This window comes from Camelus dromedarius, chromosome 17 (assembly GCF_036321535.1).
Source record: "Camelus dromedarius isolate mCamDro1 chromosome 17, mCamDro1.pat, whole genome shotgun sequence".
NCBI classification, from domain to species: Eukaryota; Metazoa; Chordata; class Mammalia; order Artiodactyla; family Camelidae; genus Camelus; species Camelus dromedarius.
Window position 1 is genome coordinate 22,614,208 of NC_087452.1, and position 15,871 is coordinate 22,630,078.

Here is a 15,871-nt window from a genome sequence, read left to right on the forward strand (position 1 = left end):
CATCATCTGAGCCTTTGGTGAGTTGTATGAGCAACAAAAACTACGGGTCATAATAACAAACGTAACAACAAGAAAGTTTGAAATGTTTCAAGAATTCCCAAAATGTGACAGAGACACGAAGCGATCAAATGCTGTTGGAAAGACGGCACCAACAGATTTGCTTAACACAGGGTTGCTCCCAACCTTCAATGTGTAAAAAACGTAGTATCTGTGAAGCGCAGGAAATCAAAGCACCAGAAGGGAGGTATGCCCATCGGTCTCTCACTACTCTGGGCAACAGCCTGCTCACCAGTTCAGAACTGAGCTAGAAGCCTGGCTGCCATCGGAGCTTCCCTCCCTGTCACTGCCAGGCAGCAGGGGCCTTAAAGGAAGTGCCTGTTGGATTTTGTAGCAACTGCTCGTTTGTTCATGAAAGTCACAGATGAGCACCAGCAATACAAGAACTCACAGAAGACGGCCCACACATTTCCACCAATTTCATCAAAAGATAACAATGGCTACATAGAAAGTTTTTGAACTTCAAAAACTTTCGAGTTTTTTTTGTTTTGTTCTGTTTTTTTTGGTGCTAACTCTGGAAAGCAGACATGTAGCAATCGGCCTTCTGGAATTAGAACAAAAAAGAATGGGTTCCAAATACTTCTTCCTGTTACAGCTCCTCACCCCAAAGACAGAAGAGAGACTGGCAGCACTGGGAAGGGTTCTTGGACCTGGGGCCCCTGACCACCTCTCCTTCTCCAGGTGGGTGGGGTGTCACTCCCAAACCACTCCAGAGCCATCACAGGGTGCTTGCCTCCACTTGGTGGAGTTGACCCCAGGCCCACACACCTATCCACCTGCATGCCTCCGCTTTATTCCATCAGCCTTCTCTTTGGCTGCTGCCCCCGGAGAGGGAACTCCTTACACATTTCCCAGCCGAGTCCCTCTCGCAGCAGTTGGCCCTCGTCTTTCTGCCAGGGACTCTCTCCTCCCTTACAGGTTTACTATTTCCCCTGCCACTAGAGGGACCAAAGCCCCCACCCAGTGGCCTCTATCAGCTGCATTTCCTGCCTGGTCACAGAAGGCACTGGATTATACGTGTGGTTCTTGTACTCACACCATACCTTCTTCTGCTTCAGAAGTTACCACAATTCCTTGGTCATTCAACAAGTATCTTACTAGAAGACACTGTGCATGCTACATACTGGTAGAGAAAAACAGCAGAAGTAGGATTTTAAGACACTCCTTCCCCCTGCCCCCAATACAGAGACATTGTAAGAGAGAGACAGGAAGGTAAAGAAAATCATCTCATCAAGTTTATGTACAGCACAGAGAACTACATTCAATATCTTGTAGTAACTTATGGTGAAAAAGAACATGAAAACAAATATACGTATATTCCTGTATGACTGAAGCATTGTGCTGTACACCAGAAACTGATACAACATTGTAAACTGACTATACGTCAATAAAAATATAAAAAAAAAAAAGAAAAGAAAGAAAGAAAGAAAGGAAAACCATCTCCATGAAATGTGCTGTAATGGAGTGCAGTTGCCTCTGGGAGAGGAGACCGAGAGGGCCCCTTCCCACCTAAGGAAGTCCTGGGAGAGGCGACACCTTTAAGCGGGCCTTCCCCCAACAGCAGCTGCTTTCACATTCCACTTTCCTCTCTCACTCCCTTCTAATCCACTTTACCCATCAATTCTCTGGAGGACCACTAAGTTGCATCCCTCAGGGCCCAGGGAGTCTGGCGACACTGAGTCTCTGGGCCGCCCCGCCTGCCTTGGCACACAGCCCTTGCACACATGGGTACATCAGCTCCAGCCATGCAGACTCCGTGCGGTCCGCTCCAGACAGCCTGGGAAGCCCTGCCTCGGCACTTGCTCCCATCACCCCTGTGGCCAACCTGGAGCCACCAAATGTGGCTGGCTGTTCAGTGCACAAACCGTGCAGCGGTGTGGGGCAGCCCTGTCAGTCCCCATGAAAACACTCCCCCAGATTAGGGGATTACAGCATTTTCTGCATTTTCCACAATGGATGTATATTACACACCAAAAAACTCAGGAGAAAGAATCTGCACATGGGGAAAACAATCCATGTACTCTTCAGAACAGCCCGATGTGAAGGCCGCCCCCTTTAGGAAGCCTCCTCTGAGTTACTCTTCAAGAAGCAATCTGTGCTCCTCCTCACCTCCTTGTTCTTAAGACCGTGGACTGTCTAGCGACTTCAGACCCACCTTCCTCTGCCTACAGCGGCACCTTTGCCCCCCTCTCACACTGACCACTTGCCGGGCGCTGTTTCACGCACCCCTCGCTGCGGACCAGCGAGGCTGCTGTTCCCGTCCCCCCGTCGTAACAAGGGAAGCCGAGCTGGGGAAAGTAGCTCAAGACAAAGAACTAACCGACGGCTCTTGCAAGTTTAAATTTAAATCCAGTCTAGTCTGCCTTCAAAATCCTTAATTCCAAAATACGGGGCAAGTGACTAACTGCCTTTTCCAGTAACAGCCGCTGAGAGTCCTAGGCAAGGAGAGAGTATCTTCCTCAGCTTTGTACTCACTCTGCTGCCTACCCCTGGGCCTCACCCCAAAGCAGACACTCAGAGAACCATTTTATGATTACAGAAAAGATTCTTTGGGAGAAAAATGTAGGATGTTGATTATGATGGTTTGACTCTTAAAAACAAGCACTGTCCTGACAGAAAGCCCTGCAGGTTCCAGCTGTAAAGTGTATCTCGGCGCTAGGGCTTCATCTGCTACCGTCTTCACCCTGAACCCCCCTCCCGGCTTCTGATCTTCTCCCACGGCCTAACCTCCGCAGATCTACCAGGGAGAGGGTAAACCTTCAGTAGCCCCGAGCGTCTCCCTCCTCTGGCCTACAAGCCTGCACACGAACAGGGTCCCGGCCTACGAGGCCAGACTTCTCTGGTCTCTACTTCCCCTCACCAGCTTCCCTAGCCTTCCTCAGCTCTGTGCGCCAGCTCGCCCCTCCGTATTGAATGCTTCTACTCCAGACTGCCGCCTGGGTGGACCCCCTCATCACTTAGGGCTCAGGTCACCAGGGTCACCTCCTGAGAGATTTCACTTGAACACTCTATTACAGAAACAGCCTGCTGTTCCTCTCTGTCTCAAACTCACATTTGTAGTAGTGAGGACAATGAGGAAACGATCTGCAATTATTTTTATAATGTGTCTAGTTAGTTTTGCCTGTCTCTCCAGCTAGATTTTAAACTCCATGGAGGTAGGAATCAAAGCCCCAGTGCCTTGAAGCAAGGTGGGTGCTCAAATACTACTGAGTTGTTACTGAACCTAACGGGACATAAAATTAAGTTTCATGATCAGACTTCTTTTTTAAACTCTTTAGATAACCTTATGACAATGCAAAACCACCTTATTTAGATTTTCCCATGATTCATACCCAGATAAAAACAGGCTTAGAGCCTACAAGCCCAGGGATGGATCAGGGATTCATGAAACTTGTGAAGTCACAATGCTTCATTCTAAGTACATGCGCATTTTGATGGGGGTAAGACGGTATGGGTTCACCATAGGCACAAATCACAATATGACATCAAGACAGATTCAGAACTACTGAACTTGGACATTTCAAAATCACATTTCCTTTAAGAGTCATGTCTCCATACTATGTGTGTATATATAAATTTACCATCCACTAAATTCACAACCACGGGATCTAGAAGGAAACATATCTTCTACTATATTGACGCAGTATTTCAATAGAGATTTTGCAAAATACATTTTTTGCCGTCTCATATTAATAAATCTCAGAAAATGCACATCCTTTTCAATAAATTCAGAAAATAACCAACATCTGACAGGCATTAACCCATTCAATGAATTAGAAAACCCACTTCCTGATCACGGAGGGGTGTTCTATCTCCTACCCATGCTGTCACTGGCCTTCAGTTTAATCCTGCTTTACCTCTGACCCTCTAATAATGATTTTTAAATGGTTAAACACTTACCATAATGCGATTGAAATGCCTGCGGTTTGACAACCTGATTACAGTCGTTACACACCACCAAGTAGAAATCATCGTGGGCTGGACAGAGACCAAATATTGGCATGTCTGCAATAAAAAAAGAGCGCATCACTCACTCATGTGGTTCTGGTTAATATGAAACCATTGGGGATGGCAGTACTTTCCAAAGGAGCGGACTCACGATAAAGCGCATCGGGAGAAAAGTCACCCCAGTTTAAAAGTAACTAATATGGCACAATGTAATGATTAAGAGAGACATCAAATCAGGCTTACAGAAACACTGTTAAAAAAAAAAAAGGGTTAAAATAAAATGCACAAAAAATCTTTAGTATGGAGTAAAAGAGACAAATCTATTCAAATGCAAACAACGAATACATTCACACAATAAAGCAACTTTAGATAAACTCTACCAAAGGTTATGAGAGAGAATCTGCAACCACACAAAATGCTCAGCAATTCACAAAGCTGTACTATCTAATGGTTCTATTTGTTTAACTACGCATTCTATTCCAGTCATCTGGTCTCTGAGTTCTAGGGAACAGTCAGAAAGGAAGCAGAGGTTTCACTGAAGAGTAAAATTGCTGGTTTCGTCAGATGTCATACAAAGAAAATTATTTTTACACTTTCTTTTTTCACCAGGTCACAACAACCTCTAGTCCTTTTGCTTACATACTGACGTCACTGGACAGAAAAACCTTCAGCACAAACACAACATTTCATGTGTTAATCGCAGTTCAGTTACTAGAATAGGACAAGATACAAGCTGGATTTTTTATAGTAAGGAGTTCATTAAAACACAAACGTAAAACTAAACTATCTGCAAATACATGAAAACTGGAAGTACAGTAACTTGATACCTGGTAATACATGAGTAACTAAAAAGTCCCAACCGTGAACACTTAATTATTAGTGACAATACAGGGAACAGAGCTAACAGTTCATAATCTAAATAATCTAAATCTTTTAAATATCTCAGAATTGGCATTTGACACTATTGCATTTGACACTATATGCCCTATTTAGAGTATCGCCACTGAATGGATAATTAGCACATTTCAATTAAGCAAATATTTCAGTAGACCGAATACTAAGTTTAAAGAGGGGGAGAAAAGATCCAAAAGGCTGATCAGCCTCTGCTTTCTTTCCTGGTAAGATTTAATTTCACATCTTCTCCAGCTTGGGTGAGCTGGTAGTTTTAAAGGAAACAGAAAATGCCCTGCGGTGATGTAAAGTGATGATAATCTCTAAAATATCAAATTACTGATCTAATATCCTTTCACCAGGTCACAACATGGTTACAGCCCAGGTTTTCTTAAACACTTCTATTACACTGAACTGTGCAGACAGCTAGCTGTAAATATGAAATGTATCGGGGACCAACACGATTCCGGGATGGAGCAGTGGCATTAGCAGGTTCCTTTTATCCTCACAACTACCTAGGTAGATGCCATTATAATGCTGCTCGACAGAGGAGGAAACTGACTCAGAGAGAGGTGAAGCACTTTATCTAAGTCAGTAGCTGAGATTTGATTCTGACTCACAACAGTGGCTTGAATCTGGTCCCTTGAAGACCAGAGGAATATGATTTCTAGAAATTCCTTCCAGATTCCAACTCCTGTAAGTTGAATGTCAGGGCTGAACAACTTTGACCGCATAAACTGATTAACATTTAACATTAGAAGGTGCTAATAGACTGCTGACTTCTGCGACTCAGCTTGATAATTTTATGAAAAACAAGAGCTAAACAATGTGCTATTTTCCTTGAAAGCATGCCCACATTGAGTTAAAAATAGTGCATGTGGGAGAAGGGGAAAGGTTATACCCGTGCGATGATCAACATGTAATAAGCCATCTTCCATGGTGACAGTTTGACATGACATTTCCTTTGTAAAAACAGAAATTTAAAGTAGTTTACGGTAAGTTCCATATACCCCTGTGCTAAATGCATCTGACACAGGACAATTAACACGGAAACTCTGAAATGGCATAAACATTTGTAGCTTATAGCTGAAAAGTATGAAATGTCTATAAATATCAAATCAACAGATTCATTATCGCAATCAACTTGATTGTCAGCGTTCTTAATGAAGCAGTAATTAAAGCATGAAATGAAGTGGTCTCAGTTTAGATTTGGGCCTCTGCAATGTGCCTGGTTTGCAGGGTTTCCCACAGCACTCAACGTCAAGCAGCGCTTTTTAAAATATGTCCCTTTTGCCAGATACCAGATACTGCTGGGCACCAGCCTCCCACCCCTCTGTGAGTAAGGTAATTGTGAAGAACAAACAACTCCACCGATCCTCTCAAGTAGTAAGAATTCACTTGGCCACAATGATGTTTACATAGAAATTTGTTCTATTTTTGCTCTGAATCCTTCTGATCCTTTTGTGAGACTTAGAAGTACTAGTAAAACTAAGTGGGTAGGGGCCATTCTGTGAGGGACCAGGAATCTCATACTTCGGTAAAAAGTTCAATTTCCTCAATAACTTATAATTATTAGCAATTGATGATGACAATAATGGATGATAATCATAAAGATGAACAGTTGGCATTTTCTGAGACATGACTGTGTGCCAGGTTCTGAGCTAAATAAGCATTTTTCCTATGGTTTAACCCTACAATATAATCCTCATTTTACTGATGGAGACAAGAACTAGTCAAATATCACCCAGGAAGAAAGCAGGACTCAAACTCAGGTTTGCACCACCTGAGGACTCAGTTCTCAATCTCTCTAGCACATCATATCTGCCTAACAAGCCTGCACGTGTGCGCAGACGCACACATGCACGCACAATCCCTGCGGAAGGAAACGTGGTACGCTTAAGGGCAATTCATGCTACCCTATGAAATCGAATTCCTGTTGGGAGAACCTAAAGTAACTTTGATTTTACCTTTCTAAGTTCTTTACTTTCAGATACCCCTATTTGGATGCAAGCTAGAAGATACAAAACAATTTAAATGTCTTCTTCAGGAGAAAAAAAAAAAAGGAGTTCTAGATCCCTTTTCTGCACTGGGACATTCCAAAGCCTTAGCAACAGGAACAGCATGTGGAATGTTGTGACAACAGAGAAAATGAAATAATTTTTGTGAGAGACACTATGTATGTTTCTCAGTATTCTTAAAGGGTAGGTTCACAATCAGCCATCCACAAATTAACATAAGCTACTTGCCCAAATACAAGATGGGGAGTTTCATTTAAAACAGAAAACAAAATAGAGTTCCTATTGAGTTAAAGGGAAAAAAAGTTTATAAAATACCCTTAAAATATACAACTTAAACCACTACAGGAAACATAAGGAAAAGTTTTAAAACTGCACTTGACCCCATGGATTATGAACTATTTTGAAAGAAGGGATTTTATTGTGTGTAAGCCCTAAATCTTTCTCAGGATTCAGGTCACTCTGAATCTTCCAATTAGCCCAAGTGGCCCGGCACCCACATCTAGGCCATCATGTGCTTTAGAGACCCCAGGCCAGCAGGGGAGGAAGGACTGGGTTTAAGTACCCGGAGCACATGTGGGCAGAGTGAAGACCCTGTGCTCAAAACCAGTCCCTGAACAGTCACTTTGGTGCTGCCATCCCCACGTGAGGACTGTGCCCAACAAGCAGACTGGAGTGCCAGAGAGAAGCATTTCACCTTTGCAGTACCCTGCGCGTCTCCCTTCTCCCACGCACCCAAACTTCTACATACCAGTGACTCCCACACTTCCATCTCTAGCCCAGAGGCTCCGAGCTCTGTCTAGACTCACATTTCCAACTGCCTACTAGACACTGCCATCTGGATGTTTTAGATGCATCTGACATTGAACAAGCACACCCAGGACAGCTTTGCTCATCACCCTGCTCTGCTCCCCAGCCCCCAAACCCTCTCCCTTCTGGGTAAATGACCCTATTCAGCTCCTCAAACTAAAAACCCTGACGTCACCTCTGACACCTCTTTCCCTCATCACAGCCACGCCGCCAGCAGGTCCGGTCAGCTCTCTACTCCACCACCTCTGTCCACTTCTCTCCACTCAGGTCCAGTGCCCTAGAGCCTGTCACCCACTTCTTTCCCGTGGACTATGGAAGAAATCTCCCACGTGGTTGACAACCCCTTCCACACGGGCTCCAGAGTGATTCTTTGAAGTCCTCCAGAAGATCACATCACTACTGTTAACATTTCTCCAGCAGCTTCCCACTCCTCTTGGAATAAAAACCCCAGCCTTTACCACAGCGCCCAGGCTCCTGCCAGAGGCCTATCCCGCTCCCTCTCACCCCCTGCTTCCCTCCCTTCGGCCCACTCTGCCCCAGGCACACTGACCTCCATCCTCTCCTTAGAAAGCTCTTTCTCGGCCAGGCCCTGCCCGTGCTCTTCACAAAATGCCTGGTGCATTCTCACACATCAGGTCTCAGCTCAGCTGTCATCTCTTCAAAGGGCTGCCCCCACCGCCTCCCAAGTGACTTACTCTTTGTCACAGGTATTTTAAGCAGCGTGGCTAACACCGTGGGCCACTCCCTACCACTCTGAATCCAGTGGGATCTTGAGCAGGCTCTATAACCTCTCTGAACTTCACTTGTTAAATGGTGATGACCACGGTACCTTAATTCACCAGACACTGAACGCGGTAGAAAGACTCAGAGAGCTAATACATGCAAAGGCTTAAAAGGCCTGAGGAAGCACTGCCTTGATGGGAGACAGGAGTCATGCACCCCACTGTTTAGCTCAGGAAACTTATTTACAGCACACAGACACTGAGATCTCACAAACTAGTAAGCGGCAGAGCCAAGATTTGAACCCAGGTCTGCTGGGCTCGAAAGCCCAGGCAATTCCCAACATTCTCCCAGAAACACTGCCAGACTCTGTCGCCTCCATGCCACTCCCACCACCAGTGCCCCGAGGTCAGGGCCTGGTGGCCTCCACACACCAGGACAGAGCCCCTAACAGGGTCCGAGTTTCTTCCCTCTTCAGCCTCCTCCACTCTGCTGCCAAAGCCACCAACCCACAGAGTAATAAAGGCATTCCTCTCCTTAGAGACCTCTGCTGCCCCAGAGTGGGACTGGGAGCCCTGACAGACCCCTGGGTAAGCCAGGCCCCAGCGCGCTCTCTGCTCCTCCCATCTCTCCAGTCTAAGCCAATGTGCTCCACGCTCCAGACCGACGGGCCTGCCTGGAACCAGCCATGCTCCCCGCAGTCCCACCTTCTGGCCAGAACTGTCCCTGTAGCACGGAAAGCTTTCCCCTCTTCTCTGTGGAACTCCCGCTGCTCGACAAGAGTTGTGCTCTTACTGATACCACTCGCTCCTCCACTACAGCCCCTCCCTCACTGGGGCATGACTTTTGCCCAGTCGTAGCTCCTGAGCAGCCCTGCCGGACCCCAGCTTCCCTGCTTTGCCTAGACTAGCCGAGCACAGATCCTGAGAAGTGAGCTCCTGCTGTGTGCTTGTGAAGTGATGACAGGCCCCTGGAACTCTCCCGTAGCTTCCTTTGCTCTTAGATAACCAAGATCCCCTCTCCCCGCCAGCTCCCTGCATCTGGTCCCTTGGGCCTTCCTGTTGCTCCGAGCACACCACGCTCTCTCCTGTCACAGCGCCCCAGTGCCTCAGTGCCTGCCATTCCCTCCGCTTGGAACCCGCCTCCTCCAGACCTTCACCTGGCTTGTTGCCTTACTTCATTTGGTCTCAGCCGCAATGTCACTGCCGTGGAGACTTGGCCAGGCAGGGCCCTGTTACCCGCTCTCAGAGCACTGCCTTAACCTCGCCACATAGCAAGAGACCCTCTTTGCAACTATCCTGTGAGCCTGCATCTCCTCCTGCCAGACTAAGTCCCCATCTGCCTTGTTCTGCAATCTAGTGACAGTGCCCGCCTAACAATGCCTAACCCGACGGACAGGAAGCAGCAGATGAACGTGTTCCATGCTACTTGATGGAGAGTAACTGAAGTATTAGACGAAGTCCCTGTGGTGCCAGTCCAAGTCAAGGTTACAGCTGTGCCTTTATGTCGTGTGATAACGCACAGCCACCCTCTAGAACTGGGCATCCATTCAGTGAGACACAAGTTCAAAGGTGAAAAGGTGTCACCTGAACACATGATCCCCTTCCTGGTGGTAGCTTGTTGTGTTTCAGGGCCTGATGCTCAAACACACACACTGGCGAGTTCTCTTTTGCCAGTGTGTGCAGTGCAGTAACAAAGAGCAGTTGCGGAATCAGACTGCCTGGACTCAGGCCCCTGTTCTTTCTCTTACTAGCTACGTGAACACGGTTAAACTAGTAACCTCTCTGAACTTCAGTTTCCTCATCTGTAAACTACAGTTAACAGGACCTACATTTCGCAGTGTTATTGGGAAGAAGAAATGAACGAACCTGTGCTGAGCATGCAGTAAGCACTCAGTGTTAGCAAAAGAAACAGAAACACAATATACACACGTCAGAAATGTTCTGCTGCAACGGCCCCAGTTCTCAATAATTAAACTTGCAGGAGATGGATACAGACACCAAATGGCAACTATCTTACAGTGTGAGCTTAACTCCCAAGCGGTCTGATGCCCCTGCTGTGGACCACACCCCCCTCCCTGTAAGCAATGAGCCGCAGCACAGCGGCAGAGGAGACTTGCTGGCGCTCCCCCTGCACGGGGTCAGTGCCCGTGCTTCGGAGTTGAAGCTCTACCCTGCAAGCCCAGGAGAACTCATGGTTTTAAGCGAGGCAGCGACATGATGCACAAGGTCCCTCTGGCGCGAGTGTGGATCTACTGAGCTAAGGGGATAGGGAGTGGTCCCCAGGGGCTGATGCAGAAGTCAGAGCGAGACGGGAAGTGACTGTGTGATGAAGATGGGGGAGACCAGACTGAAGACGTGCTCGGGGGGACACTGCGAAGGCCTCAGGAGACCAGAGATGCAGGGTGAGGCAGAGGGAGCAAGCCAGCGATGGGCTACAGTTCGTTTCTCGGCCACTACAGCTAATGTGGACGCATGGATGCTGGGAGGCACAGACGGAGGAACCTAGTCTGCAAAGGCAACAGAGCTGGCAGTTGAAGGCACAGCCTCCAGAACCACGCTGGCTGCATTCAAGTCCCAGTCCTGTCACTTGGTAGCCTGTACCTCAGTTTCTTCATCTATAAATGGGTGAAGTAAGAGTACCTATCTCAAAAGTTGTTGGGAGAACTAATGAGTAGACATAAAATGCTTAGAATAATACAGTGTACCTTGTAAACGAGAGTCCTTCTTTATCATCTTCCTCTGGTCTTTGATCTAAACAGTGGCTGTCCTCCCCTCCACCTATTCCAACTCCGCCACCCGCCCACACACAGTAACCAGTGATGTTTTTACATCATAAATGTCACCTGGTCTGATTAAAGCTCTTAGTGGTTCTCCAATGTAGTCAGAGTGAAAACCTATGCTCAGAAGTCCCTGCCAGATCTCTGCAATCTCAAAACACGGCACTTCCCTCCTCCATGCCAGAATTCTATCGCCTTGACAGTTAGGGCCACATGCCAATCACCTGCCCACCTCAGGGCCCTTGCTAATTCTGTTCCCTCTGTACAGAATGCTTTGCCTGGCTGGCTCCAGGCCTCAGGTTACATTCCATTGGAAAGACCTTCCCTGACCACCTAATTTAAAGCAGGACCCTATCTCTTCAGGCAGTTCCCTCTCTTCACTCATTAGTTATTTGTAATTTGCATTTTGGTTATCTTCCTAAGATACAAACTCCATGAGGGCAGAGGCCGTATGTGCACAGCACAGTGCCTGGCACACAGGAGGTTCTCAACAGGAGAATTTGAGAAAGGCCTCTGGATCAGACTTCCTGAGTTCAGTGTCATCGCTCACTAGGAGTATGAACTCGGGCAAGTTCCTTGGCTTCAGTATCCTCATTTGTAAAATGACAATGATAACAGCAACTACCTTAATGGGTAGTTAAGAGGGTGAAATGTTAGCATACATCAAGCGCTTAGGACTGTCTGGCACAGAGCATGTGCTGGCTCTGTCCTACCTATTATGATTATAATTATTTCTGTTTTTACTGTCAGCGGGTTACACTGGACACTGCTTCTAATCTTTGCTGGTCTACAGACACCACCTCTTATAACTCCATGTATTAAGTACTGAGTGTATGTCAGGTATCATGGCAAGTACTCAATATGTATCATTCATGTATGTATCAAATGTCTCCTATGCCTAGACACGATTCTAGGTACTGGGTATACATCAGTGAGCAAAGATCACAACACCTGGGAAGCAATATACATAACAAAATAATGGAAGTCTGCAGTTACTGAGCACTTCCCGTGTTCCAGGTATGGTGCTAAGTAGAACTCATTTGATCCTCACAATACGCCCACTTCTCAGGGTCACTATGGCCACTTTATAGATCAAGCAAGTAGGGGAACAAAATTACCTGCCTTAGGTCACAGAGCCAGTACATGGACGAGCTGGGATTTGAAGGGAGGCTACTCCAAAGGACGTGCTCCTCACCACCTCCCTACAAGAGTCTCTCCATTGCTCAGTGCCCTCCCTGCCTCTCTCATCTTGTTTAATCAAAATCACCCAGTGCTTCCTATGTGACAGCAGGCTTCTAAGGCTACCTCTGGACTGTGTGCTCTCATTGCTATTCAAAGATTTCCTTAAACACTAGGATTCTCAGCCCCACTAGTGTCTGAAACACTTCTAAGTAACCTGATGGTCCTGGAAGGCTGGTCTGCACATAACTGAGCTTTAACTATAGTCAGTCCTAAATTTATTTAAAATAGTAACTGTCAATTCTAGGTAATCAAGGAGTTTTTTAACTGCTGTTAAGTGAGCTTTAACATCTCAAGTCAGAAAAGATAAAACAGAATCTTATTTCTACCTTCCACAAACACTTCTCCCAAATCCATAGTTTCTGCTTCAACAATTAAAGGGAACTGGACTTTGATCATAAAAGACATTAACTGATGGAACCAACCAGAGACAAAAAAGGGCCAATCAACAACCTGCCAAAATATACGTGGTTTGGCACCCTGTCTGAACTACAAGAGTCAATAAAAACTAGATCTGAAGAAAAGAAAAGAAAAATGAAATGTTTCCAATTAAAAAGCAACCAACCAAATACCAAGAGGACCGAAGAGTTAGAAGAACACAGTCCTAACAGTCATTAATCACTGACTACAAGTGGCCAATCTTACGGTAAAAGTCGTAAGTGTTACTGTTGTCACTACTTGTGCTGAAACTGAGATACGGGGCCTGGGATAGAGCAGACGAAGCAAACCCCAAAATCCTAGGGATCCTGGCTTAGGGAAGGCAGGTGGGACCACGAAGGTGACACACGTGACAGGCTACCCCATGTGTGCGTTTTAGCTACTCAATATACTGTCAGCAAACCCTGACCTTTCAAGTCAGAAACCAAGCCTCCAGTGTGTCCTGAATCCTGAAGTGCCTGCCAAAACCCTCAGGGGATCTTACCTGCATCAGTACCATTCAGCTAGGCTTGTGGCCTGTGAGAAAACACGAGGTATCAGAGAGTTTACCATGCAGCTGGTACTCTAACCTCAATACAGGTACTTACCTCCAGACATCCAGCTCCTGCGTTTGAAAAGTGGTGGAAACAATGGTACCTAAGTCAGCAGACTGCTGGGCTGAATGACATAATTCATGTGAAATGCTTACTTCGACGTCAGTCTAAGCACAGAAAGGAGAATGTTTATAAGGACTTAGTAAAGAGTAGTGTTATTATTATTATGATTATTATTGTTAAGGTTATGGCTATACACTCATGACTCAGTTAAAAACACCATTCCTTCTTTTGTTCAAAAGGCAGTCAGCGCGGCAGCACCGCCTCAGCCAGGTATCTTGTAAGCAGAAAACCCACGGCTCTCGTACAACTAAAAACAGCGTTAACTATGGAACAGTGCTGCCTACTGATCCGGCTTTACGTTTTAGTCCAATACAGACCATATCCTGGCCCAGACAACAAACCTCAACAAATTTAAAATAACTGAAATCATATCAAGTATCTTCTCTGACCACAATGGAATTAAGTTAGAAATCAGTAACAGAAAGATACAAGAAAATTTCCAAATACTTGGAAACTAGACACTTCAAATACTCCACAAGCAAACAACGTAACCCATGAAATGAACAGGCTAAAGAAGAAAAATCATATTACCATAAGAACTGATGCACAAAAAAATAGTCTCGTTAAATTAAAACAACTACTACAACAACAACACGGAGGACTAGCAATAGAGGGGATTTCCCTAACGTGATGAAGACTATTTACAAAAAAACCTACAGTGAATATCATACTTAACGGAAAAAGACTCCACGCTTTCCTCCTAAGATCAAGAACAAGGCAAGGACAGCCACCTTCAGCACAGCAAAGAAGTTCTAGCCAGAGAAATCAGGCAAGAAAATGAAATAAAAGGCACGCAGATTGGAATGGAAAAAAATACAACTTTCCCCACTTGCAGATGACTTGACAGTATATGTAGAAAATCACAAAGAATCTACCAAAAAAAAAAAAAAAAAAAAAAAAACCCCAACTCCCAGAATTACCAGTTTAGCAAAATCACAGGATACAAAATTTCTTTAGCCTGTCTGGACTGCATAACAAAGTACCAGCTCTTTCTCTTCCGGTCCCAGGAAATTCGGGATGTCCCGGCTCCGGTGCAGGCACGGCCAAGTCAAAGAACCGCACCACACACCACCAGTCCCGAAGATGGCACAGAAACGGCATCAAAAAACCCCGATCACAACGATACAAGTCTCTTAAGGGGGTGGACGCCAAGTTCCTGAGGAACATGCGCTTTGCCAAGCAGCACAAGAAGGGCCTGAAGAGGATGCAGGCCAGCAACGCCAAGGCCATGAGCGCATGTGCCGAGGCTGTCACGGCTCTCGGAAAGCCCAAGGAGGTCAAGCCCAGGATTCCACAGGGCAGCAGCCGCAGGCTCAGCTGACCTGCCTGCACTGCTCACCCCAAGCTCGGGAAGCGTGCACGTGCCCGAGTCGCCAAGGGGCTCAGGCTCTGTCGGCCAAAGGCCAAGGCCAAGGCCAAGGCTCAGACCAAGGCCGCAGCTGCAGCTCTGGCTCCGGCTCCCAAAGGCGCCCAGGCCCCCACAAAGGCTCCAGAGTAGAGGCTTCCATCTACTGATGTGAGGATAGGACTAGTGTGACCCCTGGGCCGCTGTCTGCGTACGGCTCATGTCTACCTGTGCTGTTTGTACAAATAAACCTGAGGCAGGATCTGTCGGTAAAAAAAAACAAAACTATAGACTGGTTGGCTTATAAAAAAAAACAAACATTTATTTCTCCCAGTTCAGGAAGCTGGGAAATCCAAGATGAAAGCACCAGCGTATTCAGTGTCTGGTGAGAACCTGCTTCCTGGTCCACGGTCATCTTTTCACCGTGTCCTCCACATGGAAGAAGAGGAGAGGGGAGCTCTCTGGAGCCCGTTTTAGAAGGGCACTGATCCCATTCATGGGAGCTCCACGCTCATGATTTAGCCACTTCCCAAAGGCCTCACCTCCAAAAATCACATTGGGGATTAGGTTACAACACATGAATTTTGAGGGGAACACAAACATTCAGTCTGTACACAAGTGCAATATACAAACATGAACTGTCTTTCTCTGTCCTAGTAACGAACACATGATAACCACAATTAAATGGCCAGCCTTCAGCTGGCACAGCATGTTAAGCACGTTACCTGCCTTACGGTATAGCTGAGTATTATTCAACAGCCATGTGGATGAAACGTACTAGACATTTGTATCTCTCACAACCACCTTAAGGGGATGTTACAAGCTGTAATTGTCTCATATTTATAAAGTCTCGAAATATCTTACCAAAAGCATGCTCAAGAAGATTCAGAACTTTTAATAGAAAATTACAGTGTAGTGTCTTGAGTTTGGTTCAGATACCTCAAGTCACAGAAGAAATGCTTGTTAGACCTTC

General features: G+C 46.1%; 1 protein-coding gene and 1 pseudogene across 7 annotated transcripts in view; one reads left to right on the plus strand and one right to left on the minus strand.

Annotated features, from left to right (window-relative positions):
- ATXN7 (ataxin 7) overlaps nucleotides 1-15,871 on the minus strand; it is a 154,103-nt gene that overhangs the window by 70,683 nt on the left and 67,549 nt on the right. For all 7 annotated transcript variants that reach the window (XM_064496345.1, XM_064496344.1, XM_064496346.1 and 4 more), the window contains one exon: nucleotides 3,958-4,062. In XM_064496345.1, the coding sequence (XP_064352415.1) occupies nucleotides 3,958-4,062 (105 nt within the window). The remainder of the gene's footprint in view (nucleotides 1-3,957; nucleotides 4,063-15,871) is intronic.
- On the plus strand, nucleotides 10,776-15,051 carry LOC105094374 (large ribosomal subunit protein eL29-like; annotated as a pseudogene).